Source organism: Bidens hawaiensis, unplaced genomic scaffold, assembly GCF_021521415.1.
Source record: "Bidens hawaiensis isolate Kalapana, Puna unplaced genomic scaffold, B.hawaiensis_p1.1 tig00012287_1, whole genome shotgun sequence".
In the NCBI taxonomy this organism is placed as follows: domain Eukaryota; kingdom Viridiplantae; phylum Streptophyta; class Magnoliopsida; order Asterales; family Asteraceae; genus Bidens; species Bidens hawaiensis.
The window spans coordinates 525,060-549,906 of NW_027492001.1; the positions used below are offsets into that span (position 1 = coordinate 525,060).

Below are 24,847 nucleotides of genomic sequence, written 5' to 3' on the forward strand. Positions count from 1 at the left end.
TATTTTTAATGTTTAAGCCTAATTACTCAACTAATTTAAGGACCTAAAAAATTTCACTATTCTCGGAGATGACCCAGTTTTACGTTGTGTGAAATACGGTAATTTTTTTTTTTTAACGTTACCTCTGAAATTGATGTCTAGATCCGCCACTGATCTCAATGGTGCATTACTGGAAGCTGCAAGAAAACTCATGTAAGTGCAGCTCTTTAAATATAAATGGCAGGTGAAAGATGTTTAACAAAGAGCTCGTTAATTAATCAACGCTCTTATGCTCACCTATCTGCCTAATCCTCTTGAAATGCTGAAGTCAATAAAGTGGTCCACTTTGTTCTTGCCCGAAAAGAAAGTAGGCATCTTCATATTTAATTTATACAGATTGGACCATCGCACGTGGACTTTTGGGTTTTAAACTACAAACATATAAAATCACATTCATTAATCAATAACAATAAAAATATTTTGATTTGAAATAACTGATAATTGAAAAGGAAAAGTACAAATGAAAACATAAATAAAATCAAAAGCAATACATAAACACTAAATCTAATAGACAAAAACATCCAAATACATTACATCATGAAATCGAGATGAACCATACAAGTCTCCTCGATCGTGCAACTGAGCATGACACGTAAACCAAATAGCCTTAGTGATTGACATGTCAGCACAGTTTATAATAGGATGACACGTGGCTTAACCTTTCTTCTTTTATTATATAGGAAGATATAAACAACTTTGGTGCCTATTGGGCCATTTGGCGGCACCGTGTTGATCGATTAATTTTGTTTTTTTTTTTTTTTTGTATTTTTTAGTTCAACTACCATAATAAACATAATGAAACTCGACTAAACGTTAATTTTTTTTGTTTTAGTTTCAGTACCATAACAAACCTGAATAAAACTGACCGAGTTCGCGCAGACTCGTGGCCTTATTTAAATCCCATGACCGACAACGCTCGGGTTTTACCAATGCGCAAGTTTATCGACACCCCCTCCTCAAAATTGGTCGTTGGTCTACCTCAATTTTTATATTTTTTTTCGTTTTTAGTTCTGGTATCGCAACGTACGTAATCAAAATCGACTTGTCACACCCCGACCAAAGGCGGCTAAACATGCCGAGGTGTAACGATTGTCCATAAGCACATGACACTAATTAAAGTGACAGTATTTAATAAACTCATTTCATTTCACAACCTCGAAAATGTCACATAACAATTATCCATAAAATAACCATAAACAAGATATCACAAAATATGGCAAATTGATATTGTTCATTTTTACTAATATCCTAAGGTCTTTGATGTCGTTTTCTTCATAATCATAAATCAACCAAGATGCAAACCTGCAACATTTCATAAAATAAAGTTTGTCAACACAAAGGTTGGTGAGCAATTCATAAGTTTAATCATATTAGTATATAATAAAGATAGCCACAAAACTTGCATACGAAACGATAAATAAAAGTGGTAATTTGGATAAATAGATATCGCTAAACACATTAGCGACACCTAGCTATAAGGGGATGCCAAATAGTCTAGGATTTTATAGTTATCGTTAATTGCATTACGTTAACGACACCTTGCTATAAGGGGATGCCAAATAGTCTAGGATTTTATAGTTCCACCAACCAAAAGCGATAAACACATAGGCATATAAGTATAGAACACCAAATCGAGCAATTATTTAGGTAAAGTATACAACTACGTTTGTGGTTTAAGATTCAAATATAAAGCATTTTGTTGAATAAGTATGAAATGTCACCCCCAAAATAAAAGATGGAAAATGGGGTATGAAGTACTCACCTTCAAGTAGTAAACTTGAAAGATGATAATTTGGAGATTTGTCGGAACGACGAGTTTAACGCACAATGCCTAAAAAGAAAAGAAGTCTTGAATTTAGAAGGGTTGTCTTGAAGGTCTTTAAACAAAATAAATGTTGAGAAATGTAAATAATTAAAGTTCAAGGTTTAAAATGTGACTATTTAAGAATTTATAATAATAACCCTTTAAAATGTAAGTTTGCTCGAAACCGGGTTAAAGTATATAACCTTAATATTTAATCAACCTATGTTAAGTAATAAGGTGGGTAAAATGCAAGAATGCAAATCCCTTTGGAATAAATATACTAAAACGGGTTTTTTTTTTTATCGAGTGTTCGGGTTGTCGGTTCGGGTCTTGATAATTGGTCAAACCCAAAGTCAACTTTTCAAAATATTGAATGTTATGAGATAACTCAATAAAATTTAATAAGACTTAACTAAGTATGTAGTTCCATTGTTTTAGAACTAACAACGCACGTTAAGCGAGTGTTCGGTTTTGTCGGTCCAAACTTTGTTATGAGATCAAGTTGGATCCAACATTTCCAAGTACTTAAGAAAATATTTAAAAATCAATTTGTAACTATTTTTAAAGACATATATAAGTCTTGATGGCTAAAAAACACACTTGTGTATCTTAAGCGAGCAAGAATAGGTTTGGTTCGGTTTCCATCTCACAACAAGTTCATAGATGGTTTCCACATGTCCAAACACTAAATAACTTGTATAATAATGTACAAATAAAAAAAATACCAAAAGTTAACAATAAAGTCTTTAAACAAAAGTTCGGTTTTCGGTTCGGATCGTGTTTCGGGATAAGACCGAGGTAAGATTCTACAAACCCATAACCATTGAATTTGTAAAAATGATTTTAGAAACTTAGATCTAACACTAAGTATGTTTAAACAAACAAAACTAGTAACAAAGTTCGGTTTACGGTTTAGAGCTATTTACGGTTAAACCGAAGCATAGACTCTTAAAAACCCATAACCATGGAACTTGTAAACATGACCAACAAACTAAAATAAGCAAGATTAATATGTATGAACAAGTTATATAGATGTATATATATCAAAGACACGAAGTCCTCCATGAAGCCTTGTCTTATGGGGTCCGAAACCTCACCGACCGGAATCGGAGAAGTAACTACCAAAGGTAAACAAGGGGTGTATATTATATATATGTTGCACAACCATAAACAAGTATTAATAAGGCTACATAAACTAATTAAGATGAAGGACCAAAATCCTTCAAGAACACTTAAGAAGATAACCTTGAATCTTTGATGTTTAAGAGAGTTTTTTTTTTTTTTTGGAGTTGTAGCAAGGGAAAATGAAGAAGAAAGGTGGTGTATATATAGGGTAATGTTGGTGGTCAAATATGGGTGTGAGACACAAGAGTTTTCATGCAAAATGGATCAAGACAAAAACACAAAACAACAAAAAAATAAATAAATAAATAAAAATAAAAATAGGATGTTTTCAAGACCCAACAAGTGTGAAACAATATTGTAACATAAATCCATCATTTTGATTATAACATAAGCTTGGTTTACAAATCGGGTCGGTTTACATAATAAACGAATACAAACAAGACCCAAAATTGACGAATGTCACACGACTGAATTTGTGTCAAGTTACCGCATCAATGCTAGGGACCGACAACGCTTGGGTTTTACCACCGCCCGGGTTTGCCAACCAAATAAACACCGTCTTAAATATTTTGTTTTATTATATGCTAATGTTTTTATAAGTTAATTTGACAAATCATTTTTTTGGATTTTAATGCTCAAATTTTACCAATGGTGTCTATATCGTAATGAACGCAGTCAATACTAACCGAATTCGTGTCGGCTCATCATCATAGCGCTCGAGTTTTACCAACACCCGCCCGTGTTTCAACGATGGGGTTTTGCTAGCTGCCCTGATGCAACGCGCCGGATAGCAAAACTAGTTAACTAATAAAAATCGGCAATTACATGCTATCTCATTATTGATTTATTATCTTAAGGTAACATAATAACCATGTTGAAATCACAAAATGAAAGTTAAATGGTTAAACAATAGACACGGATTGGTTTTATACGATCCGGTTCTTATCTTCACAACATGAAACTTTGGTGGATCAGGTCGGGATGGGTTTCGGGTATGAACGTGTTTTGGGTCAAAAAGGGTTGGTTTTAAAAATGGTTCTTTTAAAATTACTGTACATTTCAGCTTTATTTCTGGTTTTAGACACCGGCTACACACATTCAGACCTATGCAGCGTTACATGGGTACCAACACTGGTTGCGTGTCTGAATTAACTTAAGTTGATTTTTCATTTTATCGATTTTGAGGGTTTCAGTCGATTTTGTATTCACCAAAAGGCTAGTTTCTAACTAACAGTTGGACATGTGTATTATGAGACGACTAATTTGTGCATAGTGAATAACGATACTTAAGGAGTATACGTTAAATATATTTTTTTGAACTTATTATAAGCATAATATTATTCTCAACTCGCAATTTATAGAATACAACGACTTGCGATACAACAAACGTACTTGTTACATATACTTTATTCAAGGTACAATCATTTTGTGTTGTGTAACCCACTTATAAGTTATAACTGGTTTTATTTTATTAATATCTGTGTTTTTCGATCATCCTATGAAGCTCGTCTTTCTTCACCCCAACCATCCTATCACGTTCTTTTCCCCTTTTGACCAATACAAACGTTGGCATCGCCTTCACATCAAAATCATTAGCCACGTCCTGTGTTATATTATTCAAAATTAGAAGAAAAGGTTAATTAAAACTTGTTTTGACCCGAACATGTTACATAATCACTAGGGATGAAGAATTTACGGGTAACTCATCGATGTCAATCTTGATGAAGTCAACGTCTGAAAACTCAACGGCCAAGTCATGAAACGCTGGCTCAATGAATTTACAAGGTCCACACCATGCTGCCGAGAAATCAATCACCATCTATGGATTCAATAGTATCATGTAAAAGTTAGTAAACCCGAAAATGCCAGGAAATTGCTAGAAGAATTGCTTTTCTTGTTTGTAGGACTAAAGCGAGTTTGTATAAAACTAAGGGGAGTGTTTAGATGCGTGTTAGAGAGTGATTATGTTCTTTTTATATTAGAATCAAATAACATGATTCGAATAGTAGGATCTTCGACTTGGAACTGTTCTGACATCAAGGGGGTGACGTAGTGGTAAGCACTTGAGTCTATTTACGTAAGGTCTCAAGACTCAGGTGACGAATCCATCGTCCACTGATTTTCTGTCTTTAACCCCTTAAAGATCATATGTCCCGTCTGTGTTTAACATGATCCTGTTAGTTTAACAAGGCTCTAATGGGACCCTATATGTTTTCTTGAGACGGGTTTTCATAGTAAAAAAAGTCGTGAATCTAATAATCAGATAACCACTTTCTTACCAATTTGTTAGATGTTTTCGAGTTCTGAAACTCTGTGTTCCACTTATCTAACGAATGAACCGAAAGGACATCTCCATTAACCGATCTTTGTTGCGATGAAACTTGAGCTCCCATATTCTAGTATTGAGTTCTTATAGACAAGTTATAAATCTAAATATGCATATATATAGATATATATATATATATATATATATATATATAGTCATTGATACTTCATTTCATAAGTGGGAAGACAACTTTTTTGATTGATGTTAACATGGTATAGGATTCTTGTTCCAATGAATTTGAACCCTTGGTTTTTTTAAACTAATGAATAGTATTATAATTATAAAGCTATTCGTGATATACTCTTATTAACGCATGCGATATGATGACGACTTGTTTCATCGTGTCGAATAAGATTCCGTTTAAAGTTGCATATGATAAATGATAATATTAATAACGGCAAACTTTACATATGTTCAAAACTTGAGCAAAGAGCTTTAACTATAAAAAAAATAAATAAATTTGTCAACGCCCGTCCTCTTAGAGAATTTCTACTAGGGATAATATATTTTCTGATGTACATGTAAGTCCGAATTATCAAAAATATAAAATTTGTCAACGCTCGTCCTCTAAAAGAATTTCTACTAGAGATAATATATTTTCTAATGTACATGTAAGTCCGAATTATCAGAAATATAAAACTTGCTCGTGTACAAACATGTCGTTTTGAACTTTGTTTAAAGTGTTACCACGTGTATGCTGAATAGTAGCATTTGACTTATAAGAAGCTCATATCTTTTTTTTCCTAAAGGTCGTCCTGACTTGTAAGACGTCTGTATGTATCGTTTTCACCCAAAGACCATCCTGACTTACTGATAAATATGTAATGTTTTGCCCAAAGGCCGGATTGAATTACGAAGAAGCTTATGATCCTAGTCGATTATTCTAGCTCGAAACTTGTTTTAAGAACTAAAGTAAGAACCTGGACAAAACATGTGTGAAGTATCTTGTTTCGAACGCTTAAAGGTATTAATCGTGCTTAGAATAACCAAAACATGTATTTACCACACTAGTGGCAATCGCATCTTTTGCGCTTTAGTTAGATTACGCGACATAAAAGTAGAAAGATTCATATTTGATGCCTCGTTTAAGATTTCATCAAAACTTTTCGGCTGAGAGTTGACGTTATAATATTTATATATTCGCTTTCAAAAATGACGAAACAAACCTTACAGCTTCATCGAGTCGGCTGGAGCCTGGATATAACTTCATGCTATTTTTTAAATGATAAAGATGATTCGTAAATATAAAACATAAACATAACTGTATAATTTTAGATTAAAAAGATAATATACGTTAAACGATGGTTTAAAGTTAATGTATAGTTAAACAAAGCGCGCCTCATTTACCCATTTTAAACGTCCGATTCCTTTTCGTCAGGGGGGGGGGGGCAACATTCATCTAATTGTTCACAACATCCTTAATACTCTCTTATTTTCGGAATATGTACCATATGCCGTTTCGGGGCCTATGTACCATATGTTGTTTTGGGACTAGGAACATCAAATTCTTTTGAGAACCTTTCGCAGTCCTAAGAATATTTAAGGATGTGTAATGTGTTCACTTGAACAGAAATTAAACGTACTCAATTAAGTTTCTCCTTAAAAAATGTTAACACATTTTTACATCGTAAGAACACGACCCACATATTTATTCATTCCAAAAACATAAACCCTAACCCCACCCCCCCCCCCCCACCCCACCCCAACCACGGCACCACACAAACACATGTTAATCGGGTTGGTGATTTGTAAAAATGGCTTGAACGGGACGTAAGCAGGTTAGGTGGTCGAGGTTAAATAAGTCAACTCAAACACGATAAATTAAATTAAAGAGGTCAGCCCAAACACGACAGGTTTATGAAACAGATTAGATATAACAACCTAAAACCTAATTATCTTCGTTTCATATCCGTGTTGCGGACCGTGTCAAAAACTTCCACCATTACATTACATTACATTTGATCAAGGATAAAAAATTAAAATGTTAAAACAATGATTTTATATTTTTGTGGACCACCATTTGGATTTTCAAGGTTAATTACAATACGGTGCACCGAATTTAGGCCGATTTCAACTTTAGTCCTCGTACTTTCAAACACCGTGAACAATGAGCTATAACTAGTTTGTGTTTGTATCAAAATTGCAGAAACACTAATGTTTACAAAACTCTAATCATGATCCATTTATGTTCATTCAGGAATTATAAGAAAATTATTCTCATACCCATTATTCTTGACCGTAGGCCGTAGAAGATCGACTTTCCAAACACCATCAACGAGAAATTTATACTACAAAAATACAATAAATAAATAAATGAGTGAACTACGGTTTTTGTCCCTATGGTTTATCCAAATCTGCGGTTTTAGTCCAATATTTTCAAATTTGCAATTTTCGTCCCTGTGGTTTCATTTCACTCGCAATTAACCTGAATTCACTAATCCCGTTAAGTCTGGTTGTTAAACCCATCAGCGCGTCCTTCACGTGAGGGGCAGTTTTGTCATTTTCGCCAAAATACACCCCGGCCCCTCACGTGAGGAGGCTTGCGAATTAGAACTAAGGTTTATTTGGGGAGAAAAAAGACAAAACTGCCCCTCACGTGAAGGACACGCTGATGGGTTTAACGAACAGTCTTAACGGGATTAGTGAATTCGGGTTTAATTGCAAGTGAAATGAAACCACAGGGACGAAAATTACAAACTGAAACTATTGGACTAAAGCCGAGATTTATAGGGTTCGGGTTCTTTTTCACTTTTTAAGATTTGTAAAACTTATAATACGAGTTGGATATGATTACAAAAACTAAAAATCTCATTTTGACCCGTGATCCCACGACCCTTTAGAAAAACTTTTATGTAATCGACCCGTTGATTGTTTTACCTCGTACCTTCCTGGATACAACTTCAAAGACAGATAGAATACACCTGCATCTGACTTTTTCATCTTTCTCTGCATTACAACATAAGCAACTACTATATAGTTATAAAGAAGCCGCTAAGTAATAAAGTTGCATGCTTTTTGGTCAAGAAAAGAACCTGAGTGGTCCAGCCATCAAGCGATCCAACTAATAAAACTTCGGATGCTGAATCATGCCACATTATGCAAATATTATGAAGCTGTAAACTTTTACATCCGCCATCGGTTCTCGTTTGCTTCTTCTTGGCTAGTTTTTGTGCATCACTGAAACATGCAAACGAAAACCATAAGTACACTATGTTTCACATCACTTAATAAAAAAATAAAAATTTAAAGATGTTTATAACTATTACATAATTGATGATCCCAGTTTTCGCTCTAATACTGCTAGCTTTGCACATACTGATTTCAACCTATCTTTGACATTAATATCCTCATTTTCATGTAACTCACGCGTATCAGGAGGCTTTTGCAGCTGACTAGAACTTTTATGATCCTAGTTAAGATTTCAAAACATGATCAGAATATTATCGTTTTTGCAATATAAAACTTTAAAGATGTTGTGTTTTATAGGACTTACATTAGTTTTATCAACTTTTGTGAGCCTCAACAAGCGAAAAGATGAAGAAAGCTCGAGTTCCATTTGCTGAAGTCGGGATTTTATGACGTTTGAATCTGTATGTTCATGCCTGTTTGACTTTTCAACAATAGCTGTTGAATCTGAAAGACATAATGATACAAGAACAAAGATTATTATTATTATTAATAATAATAATAATAATAATAACAATAACAATAACAATAACAATAACAAAATAATATTAGAGTGACAATTTAGACCCATTGACTTATGGGTTGATTTGGGCCATTTTTAATCCCATACGGGCCAAATAAAAAATATAGCTAAAAGAGTATGATCCAAATCGACTGAATTGGTGAAACGAGTTGAAAAACGTCCAAGCTGTAATTGTATTGGTCTTTTAAATTGTAATCATATTTAACGATTTAACTAACTATTAGAAACACTAAGAAATTGGTAATAAAGCGTTTTCAGGATAACCCGACCCGACCCATTTCAACACATTATGGCATTACCTAACCCCGCCTATAACAAAGAAAATTTCTTTAAGACTCCGTGACTCACCCACATCAAGTGACCCGTAAACACTTTGACCGCCATTGACTTTGCTAAAATCATATATACAATGTCCATCTTCTTGCATGCTAGTGCCAAAAGGCGTACTTCTAATGTTTTCCAATCTATAAACGGCACCTTCAATCCATCCATCTTCATGAATTACTGCTTCTCTGATCCAAAAATTACTCATAAATAAGATTTAACTTTAACAAGTGATAGCCAAAATTTAGGGGTGTGCGTGAAACTGAAAAAACCGATCCGAAACCGGAAAATTCGAAAAAAAAAACAGATCAAAAAACCCATAGCGAAACAAAAACGGACACTTTGAAAATATGTTTTCGCAAATACCAAATTTACGGTTCGGTTTTGGTTTTGCATGTGATAAAAACCGAACTGAACTTATAGATTTTCAGTTTTTGTTATTTTTATAAGTAATTTATAGGGAATTAAATAAATATGTAGTTCATGTATTTTAGCCTAAATTTTTAATAATCAATTAGTTAATTAACAAAACGATTTAGGCCCAAATTCATCATTTTGGGCCCATTTTATTCCAGCTCAAAAATTTCAAACTCAAATGGCAAAACCGAACCAAACCCAAAACGGAAACTGAGACCGAACGCTTCTCAAAAATTCAAAAACCGAAGTTTGGGTTTTTGGTTCAGTTTTAGACCAAAACCGAACCGTGCACACCCCCTAAGCCAAATTATGGCAAATGTCATAAAAGAAAATAAGGGATTAACATGTTTTAACTCAAATACCTCATCAATGTGCTTTATTTTCAATTTTTTATGTTAAGTAATTTATGTGAATCTAATAGATATGTAACTCAAATGCTTTAGCCTAAACTTGCAATATCAATTAATTACTAACTAATAAGATGATTTAGGCCCAAGTTTATTATTTGGGCCAATTTCTTTTTTCGGCTCAAAATGCTCAAACTCGGATGGCAAAACCGAACCGAACCCAAAACGAAACTGAACGAGGTTTTCAAAATTCAAAGTTTCAGTTTTTGGTTCGGTTTTAGCCCAAAACCAACCCAAACCAAACCATGCACACCTCAAAGCCAAATTATGGCAAATATCATAAAAGAAAATTAATTAGTTATTAATTAGCAAAATTTGGGCCATTTTTTTTTCGACTCAAAATCTTCAAACTCAAATGGAAAAACCGAAAACGAAAACCGACCGGTTTTCAAAAATTCTAAAACCAAAATTTTGGTTTTTGGTTCTTTTTTGGCCCAAAACCAACCCAAACCGAACTGCGCACACTCCTAACTGCCAAATTGTGACAAATATCTCTAACTGCCCTATGGGGGTGTTTGGCCTAGCTTTTTTAACAAAGCTTATAGCTTTTTTAGCCTTTTTTTACAAAATAAACTTAACTTGGTGTTTGGTTTAGCTTTTTAAGCTTATGCTTATAAGCTTATATAAGCTAATTTGAAGTAGCTTATTTGAAGATGGTTTTTTAGCTTATTTGAAGAAGCTTATTTGTGTAAGGGTGTAAGTTACTCAATTACCCTCAAATGGTGGTGGATTAATAATTATTGAAGCAACTTATTACTAACAAATTAAAGAATTGTGGATTTAAAAACTTATTATCAACTTGTAGAATATAAGCTAATCCAAACACTTAAAAACAGCTTATCAAACAATGAAAAATAAGCTACAAGCTCATTCAAAATAAAAGCATAAGCCAAAAAATAAAAGCTAGGCCAAACACCCCCATAAGCATGGTTGTAAAAATCGCGCCTAGGCTCCGATTAATCCAAAATCAGTGCTTGGCCAATAGGATTTCCCCAAACCGCTCCAATTAATCGGTAGTCTCAAAAGCAGTCAAATTTTGGTCAAAATGAAAAACTATATATAATTTCTGTGTGTATATATAAATTCAAAAAACTACATATAAAATTCCAATCCCTATTAATCCCGATTAACCCCTAGAAGGTACCCCACCGCCCGAATAGCGATTTCCACAACATTAAATATAATAAACTTACACTGATCTACCGGAGGATGAAGCACATTGGTCAGATGAACTGCAAGAAGTCAAAGAAGGGTCAAATATTGAATTCACATCCTTTACATCATCAAATTCAAAAATTTCGGATTTAACCCAAAACCAACCCAACCGAACCGTGCACACCCCTAAGCCAAATTGTGGCAAATATCATAAAAGAAAATCAAGGATTAACTTGTTTTAACTCAAATATCTCATTAGTGTGCCTCATTTTTTTAATATGTTAAGTAAATTATAGGAATTTTAATAAATACGTAACTTAAATATTTTAGCCTAAATGTATAGAACGGTTTTCAACGATTTAAAAACCGAAGTTTGGTTTTTGGTACGGTTTTAGCCCAAAAACGACCCGAACCGAACCGTAAACACCCCTAAATATAAGGCACACTTACACTGATCTACCGGAAGATGAAGCACATTGATCAGACGAACTACAAGAATTCAAAGAAAGGTCAAATCTTGAACTCGCATCCCTGACATCATCAAATTCAAAAATTTCGGATTTAACCCAAAACCAACCCAAACCGACCGTGCACACCCCCAAGCCAAATTGTGGCAAATATCATAAAAGAAAATCAGGGATTGACTTGTTTTAACTCGAATATCTCATCAATGCACCTTTTCTTTTATTATGTTATAAGTAATTTATAAAAATGTTAATAAATACGTAACTCAAATATTTTAGCCTAAATTTATACGAATGGTTTTCGAAAACACAAAAACCGAAGTTTCCGTTTTCGGTTTTCTGTTCGGTTTTATCCCAAAACCGAACCGTGTACACCCCTAAATATAAGGCGCACTTACACTGATCTACCGGAAGATGAAGCACATTGATCAGACAAACAACAAGAATCCAAAGAAAGGTCAAATCTCGAATTCACATCATCACATTCCACATTATCATCATCATCATCATCCCAACCCAACGTCATCCAACCGCCTTTCTCGACAATAGCATCCACCAAATCACCTCTTCCAGCCTCCACCAGTTCCTTTTTACTCGGAAACTCATTCGGGTTTCTCGAACCCTTCATAAACTCCATAACCTCACCCTCTAAATCACTTTCCAATGACTCTTTACACAAAATCCAACTTCTTGTTCTTATTTTCTTGAAAACTTTAACCCCCAAGAACCAATCTTTTTTCACAAACCCAGTTGAATTTTTTATGCTGGGATTCAAATTGGGTGTTGGGTGAATGTATGAAGCAAAGTGTGGGATCAAATTATTAAAATTTGATGAAAAAGTTGTCAGCGGCATTTCATCGAACAGTTGGTGGGCAGAAACTGGGAATTGGGGGTTTTGGGTGTGAGTGAGATTGGTTGATGGTGAGATTGATGGGTTGTTGAAGCAACGAACAATGTGTAATTGGGTGAAGAAAAGATGAGTGTTGATGGTGGAGTAAAGGTGTTGTGTTTGTATATTCCGATTTTGGCTCCATTTCTTGTTGTGAAATGGTTGGTGTGATTTTAGGGTTAAGTTTTTATATCTATTTATAAATTCTATGTGTCGCGATATAGCAGATCCCCTTTTTATAGAAGCACCAGATTTTTTTATTTTTAAATGGAGGGCTCTCATTAATTTAACTCAAATTTATGGGTATGGGTCTTACCAAAACCAGATAGCTCTTAAACGGGTTATAACATCTCATTAAATTAAAAATTAATCTTATCAATTATTTGATATGAAAAATCCTATAAAATAGGGATATATTAAAATATGATATCCAATTTAAAAAGAAAAAGATATTATTTATAATTAATAAACAATTTTATAGTAAAAAACATAAGCGGGTCATGGGTCACCAAATCCAGATAGCTTTTAAACGGGTTATAACATATCATTTATTTATGAAACTCTTTCATCATCAAACCCTAAGTATATTATTAACTTTCTTACAATAAAGAAAATTAAAATACAAAAAACAAATATTAAAAAACGAAAAATATAAAACAATCATTCTATCAAGCCATCAGATTGTTTTATTTGTAAATGAAGGCTTCTCACGTATTTGACCTGAATTCACGGGTAAAGGTCTCACCAAACCCAGATAGCTCTTAAACGGGTTAAAGCATCTCATTATATTAAAAAATAATCTCATCAAATATTTGATATGAAAATCCTATAAAATAGAAACATACTAAAAATTAATATCCTATTTTATTTTAAAAAAGATATTATTTATAATTAAGAAACAATTTTATAATAAAGAAAATAAACGGGTAATGGGTATCACCAAACCCAGATAGCTTTTAAACCGGATTATAACATATCATTTATTTGTGAAACCATTTCATCATTAAACCTCAGGTATATTAATTATTAATTTTTCTTATAATAAATAAAATTAAAATCTAAATATACATATATAAATATTAAAAAACGAATAATGTAAGACAACCCCCGTAATACGAGGGATACAATCTAGTTTATTATATTTATTTATGTATTAAACAATAAACCTGGTTCACGAGGCTCTTGTATGTGCGGGTTCAAGGATGTCGGGCTCCGTTGTACGAGGTGTTAGGTGGTCGGTTTGGGTCGGTTTTGGGCTAAAATTAAACTAGCCATCGAAATCTCGGTTTTTGAACTTTTGTAAGTTGCGCTTGAGAATTTTAAGCGAAAAAATGCTCAAAATAATAAATTTTGGTCTAAATTAGAGGTGTACAAAACCGGTTTGGTCAACGCCGGTTAAAACCGGTTCGGCTTCTAAACCGGTTTAGAAGCAAGATAGGCTGGTCTGGTCATGTCGGTTCGATCCGGTTTATAAACCTGTTTAACCGGTTTTCCTCAAACCGGTTTGGTAGATCTTAAGGGAAACCGGTCCTGAAACTGGCGATTTTGGTCGATTTGGGAACCGGTTTGGATGAAACCGGCTTTAAACCCAAACTGGTTCGGTTCGGTTTGCATAAAACCAGTCCCAAACCGGTTTTTGTGTACACCTCTAGTCTAAATATGTATTAATTTAGTTTGTTATTAATTAACAAAAAGTTAAGAATATATATATATATATGAATTCAGTTTGGTTTTAAAAAAAGAAAAACACCAAACTGTAAGATTTTTGTTTCAATTTGGTTTTTTTTTTAATTCATGCACACTAGTTAGTGTATCTAAATGGTTAGTATCTATTATCTTTTTGTTTTATGTTTTTTTTTTGAAATATCAAAATTTTGTAAAACAAAAAAAGAGATCAACTTACAGGCCGCAAGTGACCTTAACATACAAGAAAAGGGAAATAAAACAACCAAAGTACCAAAACTTGACTACAAATTACAAAGAAAAGTCAATAAAACTAAGCTTACTCCCCTTCTCCAATCTAAAGTCCACTTCCTGCTTTGATATTTCACTCACATGAAAGAGGTAATTTTGAATTCATCCACCAAAATAGCTTTATTTTTGAAAATTTGATCATTTCTAGCCTTCCAAATCAACCAACATGTAACAATTGAAATAGCTTGTATGGCCAAGCACTCCTCTTTATTACTCTTATGGTGAAAGTTCTTTCGTTTGGTACGAGATCGCTTCACGAACACGCCACATAGGAGCCCTACTTATATTCCAAAACCGCTACTTCAGTTCAAACGCAAGCCCCCTTCTATTGCATAACCTAAAAAAGCTATATTTGCTTGGAAACTCAAAAATATCCCTCACATAGTCAAAAGTAGTAGAAACAATAATTTCACCCAACTAAGAATAATTGACCACACCCCCTTAGCAACCCGACAATGAACCATAAGGTGATCCGATGATTCCACATGCAAATCACACAACATACACATATCATTACATATATTTATGCCCTTGATAATAGCGTATGTTTTGTAGCAATGTGATCCAACAAAAGCCTTCATGCAAATCATTAACTTTACTATCTATATATTAATTTATTCGAACATCGTCATAAATTTGATGTTAATAAAAAAATCATTGTACAATTGTTGATAAATTTAACGTTTAGAAGTTTTATGCTATTTTTTACGAGTTATTTAAAAAGAAAGGGTTATATATCAAGTTTATCAAATAGCCATCCATCTTCGAGTTCTACTACCATTCCACCACCATCATTCACGGGTCATCGTCACCAAACACCGAGTAACTCTGCCAAGCACAACATAACTTTATCAAACGCCAGCCAATACGATCATAACATGTGGTTGCTGTAACACCCCGACCAAAGGCGGATTATACATCGGGGCGCCACATATTGTTTCATTACTCGTGACACTATTGGGTGTCAATATTTAATAAATATATTCATTCACGCATGCGCAACGTATACATAAGATATAAATAAACCAACATAATCAATATATTATAAATCAAAATATTCGAACAGCAATAACTTGTCTTGATACATTTTAATCTAGGTCCAAAAGTAAAAACGTCCTATGTGTCCACAAGCTCCAAAACAGCTACTGCAAACCTGAACATGTGTTAAAATAAAACGTCAAACACTTGCGTGTTGGTGAGAAATCAAGTTTAATAGATATTCATAGTTAATCATAGATAATCATAGATAATAACAGTAAATCTGCGCGCAACATATGTTAATCTGGTATCTAACAAGGGTGAAATCAGATTGTGACCAAGCCTTAGATTCATAGCTCATAGTTCAATCCGTACTCCTAATTGAGCACAAAAACAAGAAAACTGTGCAAGTGTAAACAAAAGAGAAAACATAAACGATAGGTTCTCCCGTGTCTACCAATGGATCCATGAGAACTTCGGAATAGGCCGAACAAAGCGGTTAATGATACACACATACAAATAACAGCCAAGTAAATATCCATAACACATGGGATACTGCGCGACTAAAACTCCATAAACAGTTTAAGACTCAGTTTTGTACGAACACATGAACATCCCAAAACATTAAAACAAAAAGGGATTAGATACGAGATTACTCACTTGATAAAGATGCGATGAAAGATAAAGCAAGAACCAACTTTAAACAAGCACAAGTTAACCTATAAATAAGATTATTGTTTTAATGATTTGTTTTAAGTCATAATTTAATAAGTAAATTATTATATATAATATATTACCGGAAAAGCAAGGCAGAACGGAGAGGAAGACGGAGGCAGAGAGGAGGCGGCAGAGAGAGCAAGGAGCAAGAGAACAGGAGAGATTAAGTGTTTTGTGTGTGTAGTGTTAAGAAAATAATACTATTATTTATAGGAAAACCCTAGGAGACATAAATCCAGAAAAAGGGGAAAAGGTTCCAAGACAAACAGAACAAGACAAAACAAAAGATAACAAAAGATATCAAAAGATATGGCAGCTGCAGGGGGCAAGATAAAGCTGACAGCGAACAGTAAAAAGGCATGGGCAGGTCAGATAAAGGTACTGGTCAAACATGGCAAAAGCAGATCTCAAAAGATAATGTCAGTCACTTTATCTACCAACCAATGGGGTTGGTACGCATGCTGCGCCGAAAGTAACTATTCAGACATTAGATAGGTTAGGTCAACAGTACAGAAGATAAGACAACACAAAGCATACAGGCTGGAACAAACAGAAGATACAAGGGTTAAGCGCGGGAAGGCTGAGTGCGCGAGCGCGAAGGCTGGCACAAAAATCCTTAGCGTACTGCGGGAAGAATCACAATTCCTTAGCGCACTGCGGGAAGAATCACAATTCCTTAGCGTGCTGCGTGAAGAACAAGAATTCTAAGCGCATCGCGGAAAGAACATGCATTCTTAGCGCGCTGCGAGAAGAGTTCTCTTCACGCATCGCAGGAACAAGATGTCTTCACGCAGGCTTCCATGTAAGGAGTCTGGCGCGTGGAGCTGCAGACATCCTTAGGCGGGAGGGACCAAAGGACAAGCAAAGAGGGAAACAAGGCGGAAAGAGAGGAGAGGGACGGGACAGCGGGAAGGAAACGAAAGGCGGGAGGGAAATAAATACTAAATAAAATACATATTAAAAATAAAGTAAAAATACTAAATAAATATTAAATCACCAAAAGAAAGAGATCGGGTCAGAGAAACGGGTACCTGGGTCGGGTCGGATCGGGCAGATGTCACAGTCTCCCCTACTTTAAGAAATTTCGTCCCGAAATTTATATCGAAGTAGGTTGCGCAGAGAACAGGTGCGGGTACTTGATCTTCATTTGATCTTCCCTTTCCCATGTAAACTCGGCTCCGCGCTTGGACTCCCAGCGAACTTTCACGATAGGGATGCGACTGCGCTTGGTTTGCTTTACCTCGCGATCCATAATCTCAACAGGCTTCTCAACGAAATGCATAGTTTCATCAACTTGAACTTCATCAAGTGGAATGTGAAGGTTCTCGTCAGCTAAACACTTCTTGAGATTGGATACATGGAACGTTGGATGCACATTACTGAGCGCGGGCGGCAGGTCAAGTCTGTAGGCAACTTTTCCCACACGCGCGAGAATCTTGAATGGTCCAACATAACGAGGAGCAAGCTTACCTTTCTTCCCAAAGCGGACAACACCTTTCCAAGGCGACACCTTGAGGAGAACAAGATTACCAACTTGAAATTCGAGAGGCTTTCGCCTGCGATCTGCGTAACTCTTCTGTCGGCTTCTGGCAGTCAGCAGATGATCACGGATCTTGGCGATTTTATCGGTTGTCTCTTGAACAAGTTCGGGTCCTGTGATTTGAGTTTCACCCACTTCGCTCCAACAGATCGGGGAGCGGCACCTACGTCCGTAAAGTGCTTCAAATGGGGCCATACCGATACTGGAATGATAGCTGTTGTTATAAGAGAACTCGATCAAAGGCAGGTGTGAATCCCAATTTCCTCCAAAATCAAGAACACAAGATCGGAGCATATCTTCAAGAGTTTGAATAGTTCGCTCAGACTGACCGTCAGTCTGAGGATGATATGCCGTACTCATGTCCAAGCGAGTTCCTAGCGCAGATTGGAGAGAATTCCAAAAGCGAGATATAAAACGGCCATCGCGATCGGATATGATGCTCAAAGGAGTACCATGGCGGCAGACAATTTCCTTGACATAAAGCTGCGCGAGCTGCTCAACACGGTAGTTTTCACGAATGGGCAGAAAGTGAGCAGACTTAGTCAATCGATCCACTATTACCCAAATGCTATCATGTTTGCTTGCTGTCAAAGGTAACTTGGTAATAAAGTCCATCGCTACACATTCCCATTTCCACGTAGGAATTTCTGGTTGTTCGAGCAAACCAGATGGGCGTTGGTGTTCAGCTTTTACTTTAGAACAAGTCAGGCATCTAGCTACGAACACAGCAATATCCTTTTTCATGCCAGGCCACCAATAAGTAATGCGCAAATCCTTGTACATCTTATCAGTGCCAGGATGAATAGAATACCGAGATTTATGCGCTTCACACAGGATATCAGCGCGAAGATTCTCATCACAAGGGATCCAGATGCGATTGAGATAGCAGAGTATTCCACTCAGATTAGGGACAAAGTGCGCTTCCGCGCCACACGCTAACTCGGCGCGAAGGTTACCATTACTGATGGATGCGCGCTGTGCGTCACGAATACGCGATTCAAGGTTGTTCTGAATCGGCGCGAAGTGAAGCTGAGTGCGCGGCAAGATACAGTTAAGCTGGCAGGGTTTTCGGCTGAGCGCATCGGCTACCACATTAGCCTTACCAGGATGATACCGGATCTCACAATCGTAATCGCTGATGAGTTCGTTCCATCGGCGTTGCCTCATGTTAAGTTCCTTTTGATCAAAGATATGCTGAAGGCTTTTATGGTCAGTGTAGAGGATACACTTAGTACCATAAAGGTAGTGTCTCCAGATCTTCAGGGCAAAAACAACTGCACCAAGTTCGAGATCGTGAGTTGTATAATTCTTTTCATGAACCTTAAGTTGCCTCGATGCGTAAGCGATAACCTTGCCTCGTTGCATAAGAACACAACCGAGACCTTGGTTGGAGGCATCGCAGTACACGACAAAATCATCATTACCCTCAGGTAGCGCAAGAACAGGAGCTTCACACAACAGACGCTTGAGCGTCAGAAAGGCTTCTTCTTGCTTCGAGCCCCAAATATACGGTTTACCTTTGTGCGTTAGAGCTGTTAAAGGCAAAGCGATCTTCGAGAAGTTCGAAATGAAGCGCCGGTAATAACCAGCTAAGCCCAGAAAGGAACGGATCTCAGAAGGAGAGGATGGCGTAATCCAGTTCTTGATTGCTTCAATCTTGGATGGGTCGACATGAATACCCATCTTGTTTACAACATGACCAAGAAACTGTACTTCATCAGACCAGAATTCACACTTGGAAAGCTTAGCATAGAGTTGCTCAGCTTTAAGCTTTTGCAATACCAATCGGAGATGTTGCTCGTGCTCGGCCTTGGTCTTAGAATACACCAGAACATCATCGATAAACACAATCACGAATTTATCCAAGAAAGGCCTACACACCCGATTCATTAGATCCATGAAAACGGCGGGTGCGTTGGTCAAACCAAAGGACATGACCAAGAATTCAAAATGGCCATAGCGAGTTCGAAAAGCAGTCTTCGGAACATCTTCATCGCGGATGCGCAACTGGTGATAGCCAGAGCGGAGATCGATCTTGGAAAAACAAGAGGCACCTTGGAGTTGATCGAAGAGGTCGTCAATACGTGGTAAGGGATACCGGTTTTTAATGGTGAGTTTGTTCAACTCGCGGTAATCAATACACATGCGAAACGATCCATCTTTCTTTTTAACGAACAACACCGGAGCACCCCAGGGCGAAGAGCTAGGGCGAATGAATCCTTTAGCAGTCAACTCTTGAAGTTGGCTGGCCAATTCTTGCATCTCAGCGGGTGCAAGACGGTAAGGGGATTTAGCTACGGGGGAAGCACCAGGGACAAGATCAATACGGAACTCGACTTCACGAGCGGGAGGGATACCAGGAAGATCATTAGGAAAAACTTCAGGGAAATTACGCACGACAGGGATATCGCGAAGCTTCTTTTCTTCAGCAGGTTTAACCACATGGGCTAGAAATGCAACACACTTCTTCCGCATGAGTCTTTGGGCTTCGGCGCAAGACATAAGTTTAAGACCACTGGAGGGTTTTTCGCCGTAAATGTGAAGATCACCATTTTCTCGAGGTATGCGAATCAATTTCTTGGCGCAAATAACTTCGGCGCGATTCTTCGAGAGCCAGTCCATACCAATGATAACATCAAAGCTTCCAAGAGGCATAGGGATGAGGTCGATCAGAAAATCGTTTTCGTTAAGGTTAAGCGTGCAATCTTTAATCACCGAGTTAATTAAAATAGTTTCACCGTTAGCCAATTCAACTGAAAAATCCTCTTTTAAATCGCTGCGCGGTCGCGCAAGCTTTTGCTCGAAGGCGCGAGAGATAAAACTTCGATCGGCGCCAGTATCAAAAAGTACAGAGGCATAAAATCCGTTAAGTAAAAATGTACCATTAACTACATCATTAATCGCTTGCGCTTGGTGCGCGGTTATGTTAAAAGCTCGTCCACGCGTCACTTGGTTCGAAATCTGGTTCACCGGATTCGCTTGTGTGATTTGCACTTGTAGTCTCGGGCACGCGTTCCGGAAATGACTGGGATCACCGCAGTTAAAGCACGACCTGGGTCGTGGGTTTTGGTAGGTTGGTTGTGGGTTCTGCGGGTAAACTGGTGGTGTTGGCGCAATTGGATTGGCGGGAAGGACTCTACAGAACTCAGCAGAGTGACCAACACGGCCACATCGGTTACATTGTCGACACGGGACTTGAGGTGGGTGATGAAGTCTACAGGTTGGGCAAAAGGGTTGGTTTCCTGTGTAAGGTTTCTTAGTTGGCGGGGCAGGAAGTGCTGGATTGGTTAAGGCATAGTTGTGGACTACAGGAGGTGCTGGGTAGGTTGACAGTGGGTTAGGCGTGTAAACTGGAGGTTGGTATGCGGGTTGCTGGACAACGGGCGGGTTGGTAAGCGCGTAAGCTTGTCTGCGCCTACGTTTCTGGTTATGGTTTGAGGGTTCAGGTTTGGTTTCTGCGGGTTCAGGGACAGTCTTGGTGGGTTTGGTCTTCTCAGTTCCCCGCAGGAACAGGGTTCCTGCTCTGACATGGTTGTCGCTGAGCACAGCGGCCAACTCGATGGCGTCAGAGAGGGTTACTGGGTTTCTGGCCCATACAGAATCTTGAATTTCCATGGGGAGACCCCCAAGGAATTTCTCTATGGCTCGGCGGGAAGGGGTAACAAGGTGAGGGACCAGTAAGCTTAGCTCGTGGAAGCGCGTCGCGTACTCGCGCGCTTCACCGCTGTATTGCTTGAGATTCCAAAATTCCTCCTCCAGGCGCTTAACTTCGTTGGGAGGGCAGAATTCTCGCGTAAGAATTTCCTTGAATTCCTCCCATGTCATGCTTGAAGCAGCCTCTGCGCCACGCACATGAGCTACTCCATTCCACCATGTAAGCGCTCTGGATTCCAGGACACTGGAAGCATACAGGGTTCGTCTGTCTGAGGGGCATTGGGTGTGGAGGAAAGTGTTTTCAATCTTCTCAAGCCATTGGAGCATCACGGTGGCTCCTTCAAGACCTGTGAATTTTGGAGGGTTACCCGCGTTGAAGGATTTAATGTTGTAACTGGAGGTATTGGCATTGTTTTGGCTCAAGGCTTGGGCTATTGCGGCGGCCATTTCCTGGGAACGTTGCTGTCTACGCATGCGCGAGGCTTCTCTTCTCTGAAATCGGCGAGATAGCGGAGGCATTCTATAAAAATTTTAATTTTAGTTAATATCTTAGTTTTAGCACAAAGTTTAAGAAAAGCTTGGTTTCACGGAGTTAGATACTATCAAAAGTTAAAGTAAAATAAATGACCCTAAATGCAGACTTAATAAAGGTAACAAATTCGAATCAAGAATCGATAATTCATGTATCACCATGACTTTCCGAATTCCCAATTTAAAATATACGAGCAAACGAGTATTGGAGGTTGACAATTCATGTATCACCATGACTTTTCAATCTTCAATATAAAATATACAAGAAAATGAGTATTGGAGGTTGACAATTCATGTATCACCATGACTTTTCAAGTCTCCAACCTCAGAACATAATCGTAAATGGAAATTGAAAATCAACTATTCATGTATCACCATGACTTTTCGGATTTTCAATCCCAACAAACGAATATGCAAGAAAAATCAATAAAAATCGAAATATCGTGAAATAAAACATAAAATCATATACTGCGCAAGTGCGAGCATATTCATAAATAACGAGTAATTAACAATAAGCGCGCTAACATGAGATTTCTCTCATGCGCGAGAAGGGACTCTTAGGTATTCTAGGCCGTTACGTCTAACCACCTATCCTAAAGTCAACGAGCTCTGATACCAATCTGTAACACCCCGACCAAAGGCGGATTATACATCGGGGCGCCACATATTGTTTCATTACTCGTGACACTATTGGGTGTCAATATTTAATAAATATATTCATTCACGCATGCGCAACGTATACATAAGATATAAATAAACCAACATAATCAATATATTATAAATCAAAATATTCGAACAGCAATAACTTGTCTTGATACATTTTAATCTAGGTCCAAAAGTAAAAACGTCCTATGTGTCCACAAGCTCCAAAACAGCTACTGCAAACCTGAACATGTGTTAAAATAAAACGTCAAACACTTGCGTGTTGGTGAGAAATCAAGTTTAATAGATATTCATAGTTAATCATAGATAATCATAGATAATAACAGTAAATCTGCGCGCAACATATGTTAATCTGGTATCTAACAAGGGTGAAATCAGATTGTGACCAAGCCTTAGATTCATAGCTCATAGTTCAATCCGTACTCCTAATTGAGCACAAAAACAAGAAAACTGTGCAAGTGTAAACAAAAGAGAAAACATAAACGATAGGTTCTCCCGTGTCTACCAATGGATCCATGAGAACTTCGGAATAGGCCGAACAAAGCGGTTAATGATACACACATACAAATAACAGCCAAGTAAATATCCATAACACATGGGATACTGCGCGACTAAAACTCCATAAACAGTTTAAGACTCAGTTTTGTACGAACACATGAACATCCCAAAACATTAAAACAAAAAGGGATTAGATACGAGATTACTCACTTGATAAAGATGCGATGAAAGATAAAGCAAGAACCAACTTTAAACAAGCACAAGTTAACCTATAAATAAGATTATTGTTTTAATGATTTGTTTTAAGTCATAATTTAATAAGTAAATTATTATATATAATATATTACCGGAAAAGCAAGGCAGAACGGAGAGGAAGACGGAGGCAGAGAGGAGGCGGCAGAGAGAGCAAGGAGCAAGAGAACAGGAGAGATTAAGTGTTTTGTGTGTGTAGTGTTAAGAAAATAATACTATTATTTATAGGAAAACCCTAGGAGACATAAATCCAGAAAAAGGGGAAAAGGTTCCAAGACAAACAGAACAAGACAAAACAAAAGATAACAAAAGATATCAAAAGATATGGCAGCTGCAGGGGGCAAGATAAAGCTGACAGCGAACAGTAAAAAGGCATGGGCAGGTCAGATAAAGGTACTGGTCAAACATGGCAAAAGCAGATCTCAAAAGATAATGTCAGTCACTTTATCTACCAACCAATGGGGTTGGTACGCATGCTGCGCCGAAAGTAACTATTCAGACATTAGATAGGTTAGGTCAACAGTACAGAAGATAAGACAACACAAAGCATACAGGCTGGAACAAACAGAAGATACAAGGGTTAAGCGCGGGAAGGCTGAGTGCGCGAGCGCGAAGGCTGGCACAAAAATCCTTAGCGTACTGCGGGAAGAATCACAATTCCTTAGCGCACTGCGGGAAGAATCACAATTCCTTAGCGTGCTGCGTGAAGAACAAGAATTCTAAGCGCATCGCGGAAAGAACATGCATTCTTAGCGCGCTGCGAGAAGAGTTCTCTTCACGCATCGCAGGAACAAGATGTCTTCACGCAGGCTTCCATGTAAGGAGTCTGGCGCGTGGAGCTGCAGACATCCTTAGGCGGGAGGGACCAAAGGACAAGCAAAGAGGGAAACAAGGCGGAAAGAGAGGAGAGGGACGGGACAGCGGGAAGGAAACGAAAGGCGGGAGGGAAATAAATACTAAATAAAATACATATTAAAAATAAAGTAAAAATACTAAATAAATATTAAATCACCAAAAGAAAGAGATCGGGTCAGAGAAACGGGTACCTGGGTCGGGTCGGATCGGGCAGATGTCACAGTTGCGTTTATAGGACATTGGGCGTAAACTTGACCTGCGTCACTAGCTAATAAATTTACATGTGTCTGACGGGACATTAGAAGCAAACATGAGCGAGACTTCCGCTAAGCATGGTCAACAGATAATATCATGACACATTTATATGCCAATGGCATATTAAGAGCATAAGTGAGCAAGATTTGTGTATGGGAAATATGGCGTGTGTTCAAATAAAAAACAAAAATAAAAGATAACTAAGAGAGAAAACAAAATATATTATTTGTGAAAAATATAAATAGGATACAATATAAATAAAAATGATTTG

At 37.2% G+C, this 24,847-nt stretch overlaps 2 protein-coding genes across 2 annotated transcripts; both read right to left on the bottom strand.

Annotated features, from left to right (window-relative positions):
• Positions 1 to 4,383: 4,383 nt before the first annotated feature.
• LOC143540656 (thioredoxin H2-like) lies at positions 4,384 to 5,380 on the bottom strand. The gene is made up of 3 exons (XM_077033654.1): positions 5,248 to 5,380; positions 4,665 to 4,787; positions 4,384 to 4,571 (listed from the first exon to the last, which is right to left on the bottom strand). The coding sequence occupies exons 1-3, from the start codon at positions 5,359 to 5,361 to the stop codon at positions 4,440 to 4,442; spliced, it is 369 nt and encodes a 122-aa protein (XP_076889769.1). The 5' UTR covers positions 5,362 to 5,380; the 3' UTR covers positions 4,384 to 4,439.
• A 2,090-nt stretch (positions 5,381 to 7,470) lies between these two features.
• Positions 7,471 to 12,623, bottom strand: LOC143540670 (protein PTST homolog 2, chloroplastic-like). Its single transcript, XM_077033665.1, has 9 exons — positions 12,261 to 12,623; positions 11,345 to 11,424; positions 9,481 to 9,515; positions 9,340 to 9,420; positions 8,758 to 8,927; positions 8,561 to 8,682; positions 8,327 to 8,471; positions 8,172 to 8,240; positions 7,471 to 7,582 (listed from the first exon to the last, which is right to left on the bottom strand). Exons 1-9 carry the CDS (start codon positions 12,621 to 12,623, stop codon positions 7,484 to 7,486), a joined length of 1,164 nt encoding a protein of 387 aa, XP_076889780.1. The 3' UTR covers positions 7,471 to 7,483.
• Positions 12,624 to 24,847: the final 12,224 nt, after the last annotated feature.

Coding starts and splice junctions, on each gene's coding strand:
- LOC143540656 (XM_077033654.1), bottom strand. CDS start 5,361: ATGGGAGCTCAAGTTTCATCGCAACAAAGATCGGTTAATGGAGATGTC. Junction 4,788..5,247: donor CGAAAACATCTAACAAATTG/GTAAGAAAGTGG, acceptor TTGAATCCATAG/ATGGTGATTGATTTCTCGGC. Junction 4,572..4,664: donor TTGACATCGATGAGTTACCC/GTAAATTCTTCA, acceptor AATATAACACAG/GACGTGGCTAATGATTTTGA.
- LOC143540670 (XM_077033665.1), bottom strand. CDS start 12,623: ATGCCGCTGACAACTTTTTCATCAAATTTTAATAATTTGATCCCACAC. Junction 8,683..8,757: donor TAAAACACAACATCTTTAAA/GTTTTATATTGC, acceptor AGTTCTAGTCAG/CTGCAAAAGCCTCCTGATAC. Junction 7,583..8,171: donor TGTATCCAGGAAGGTACGAG/GTAAAACAATCA, acceptor GTATTTTTGTAG/TATAAATTTCTCGTTGATGG.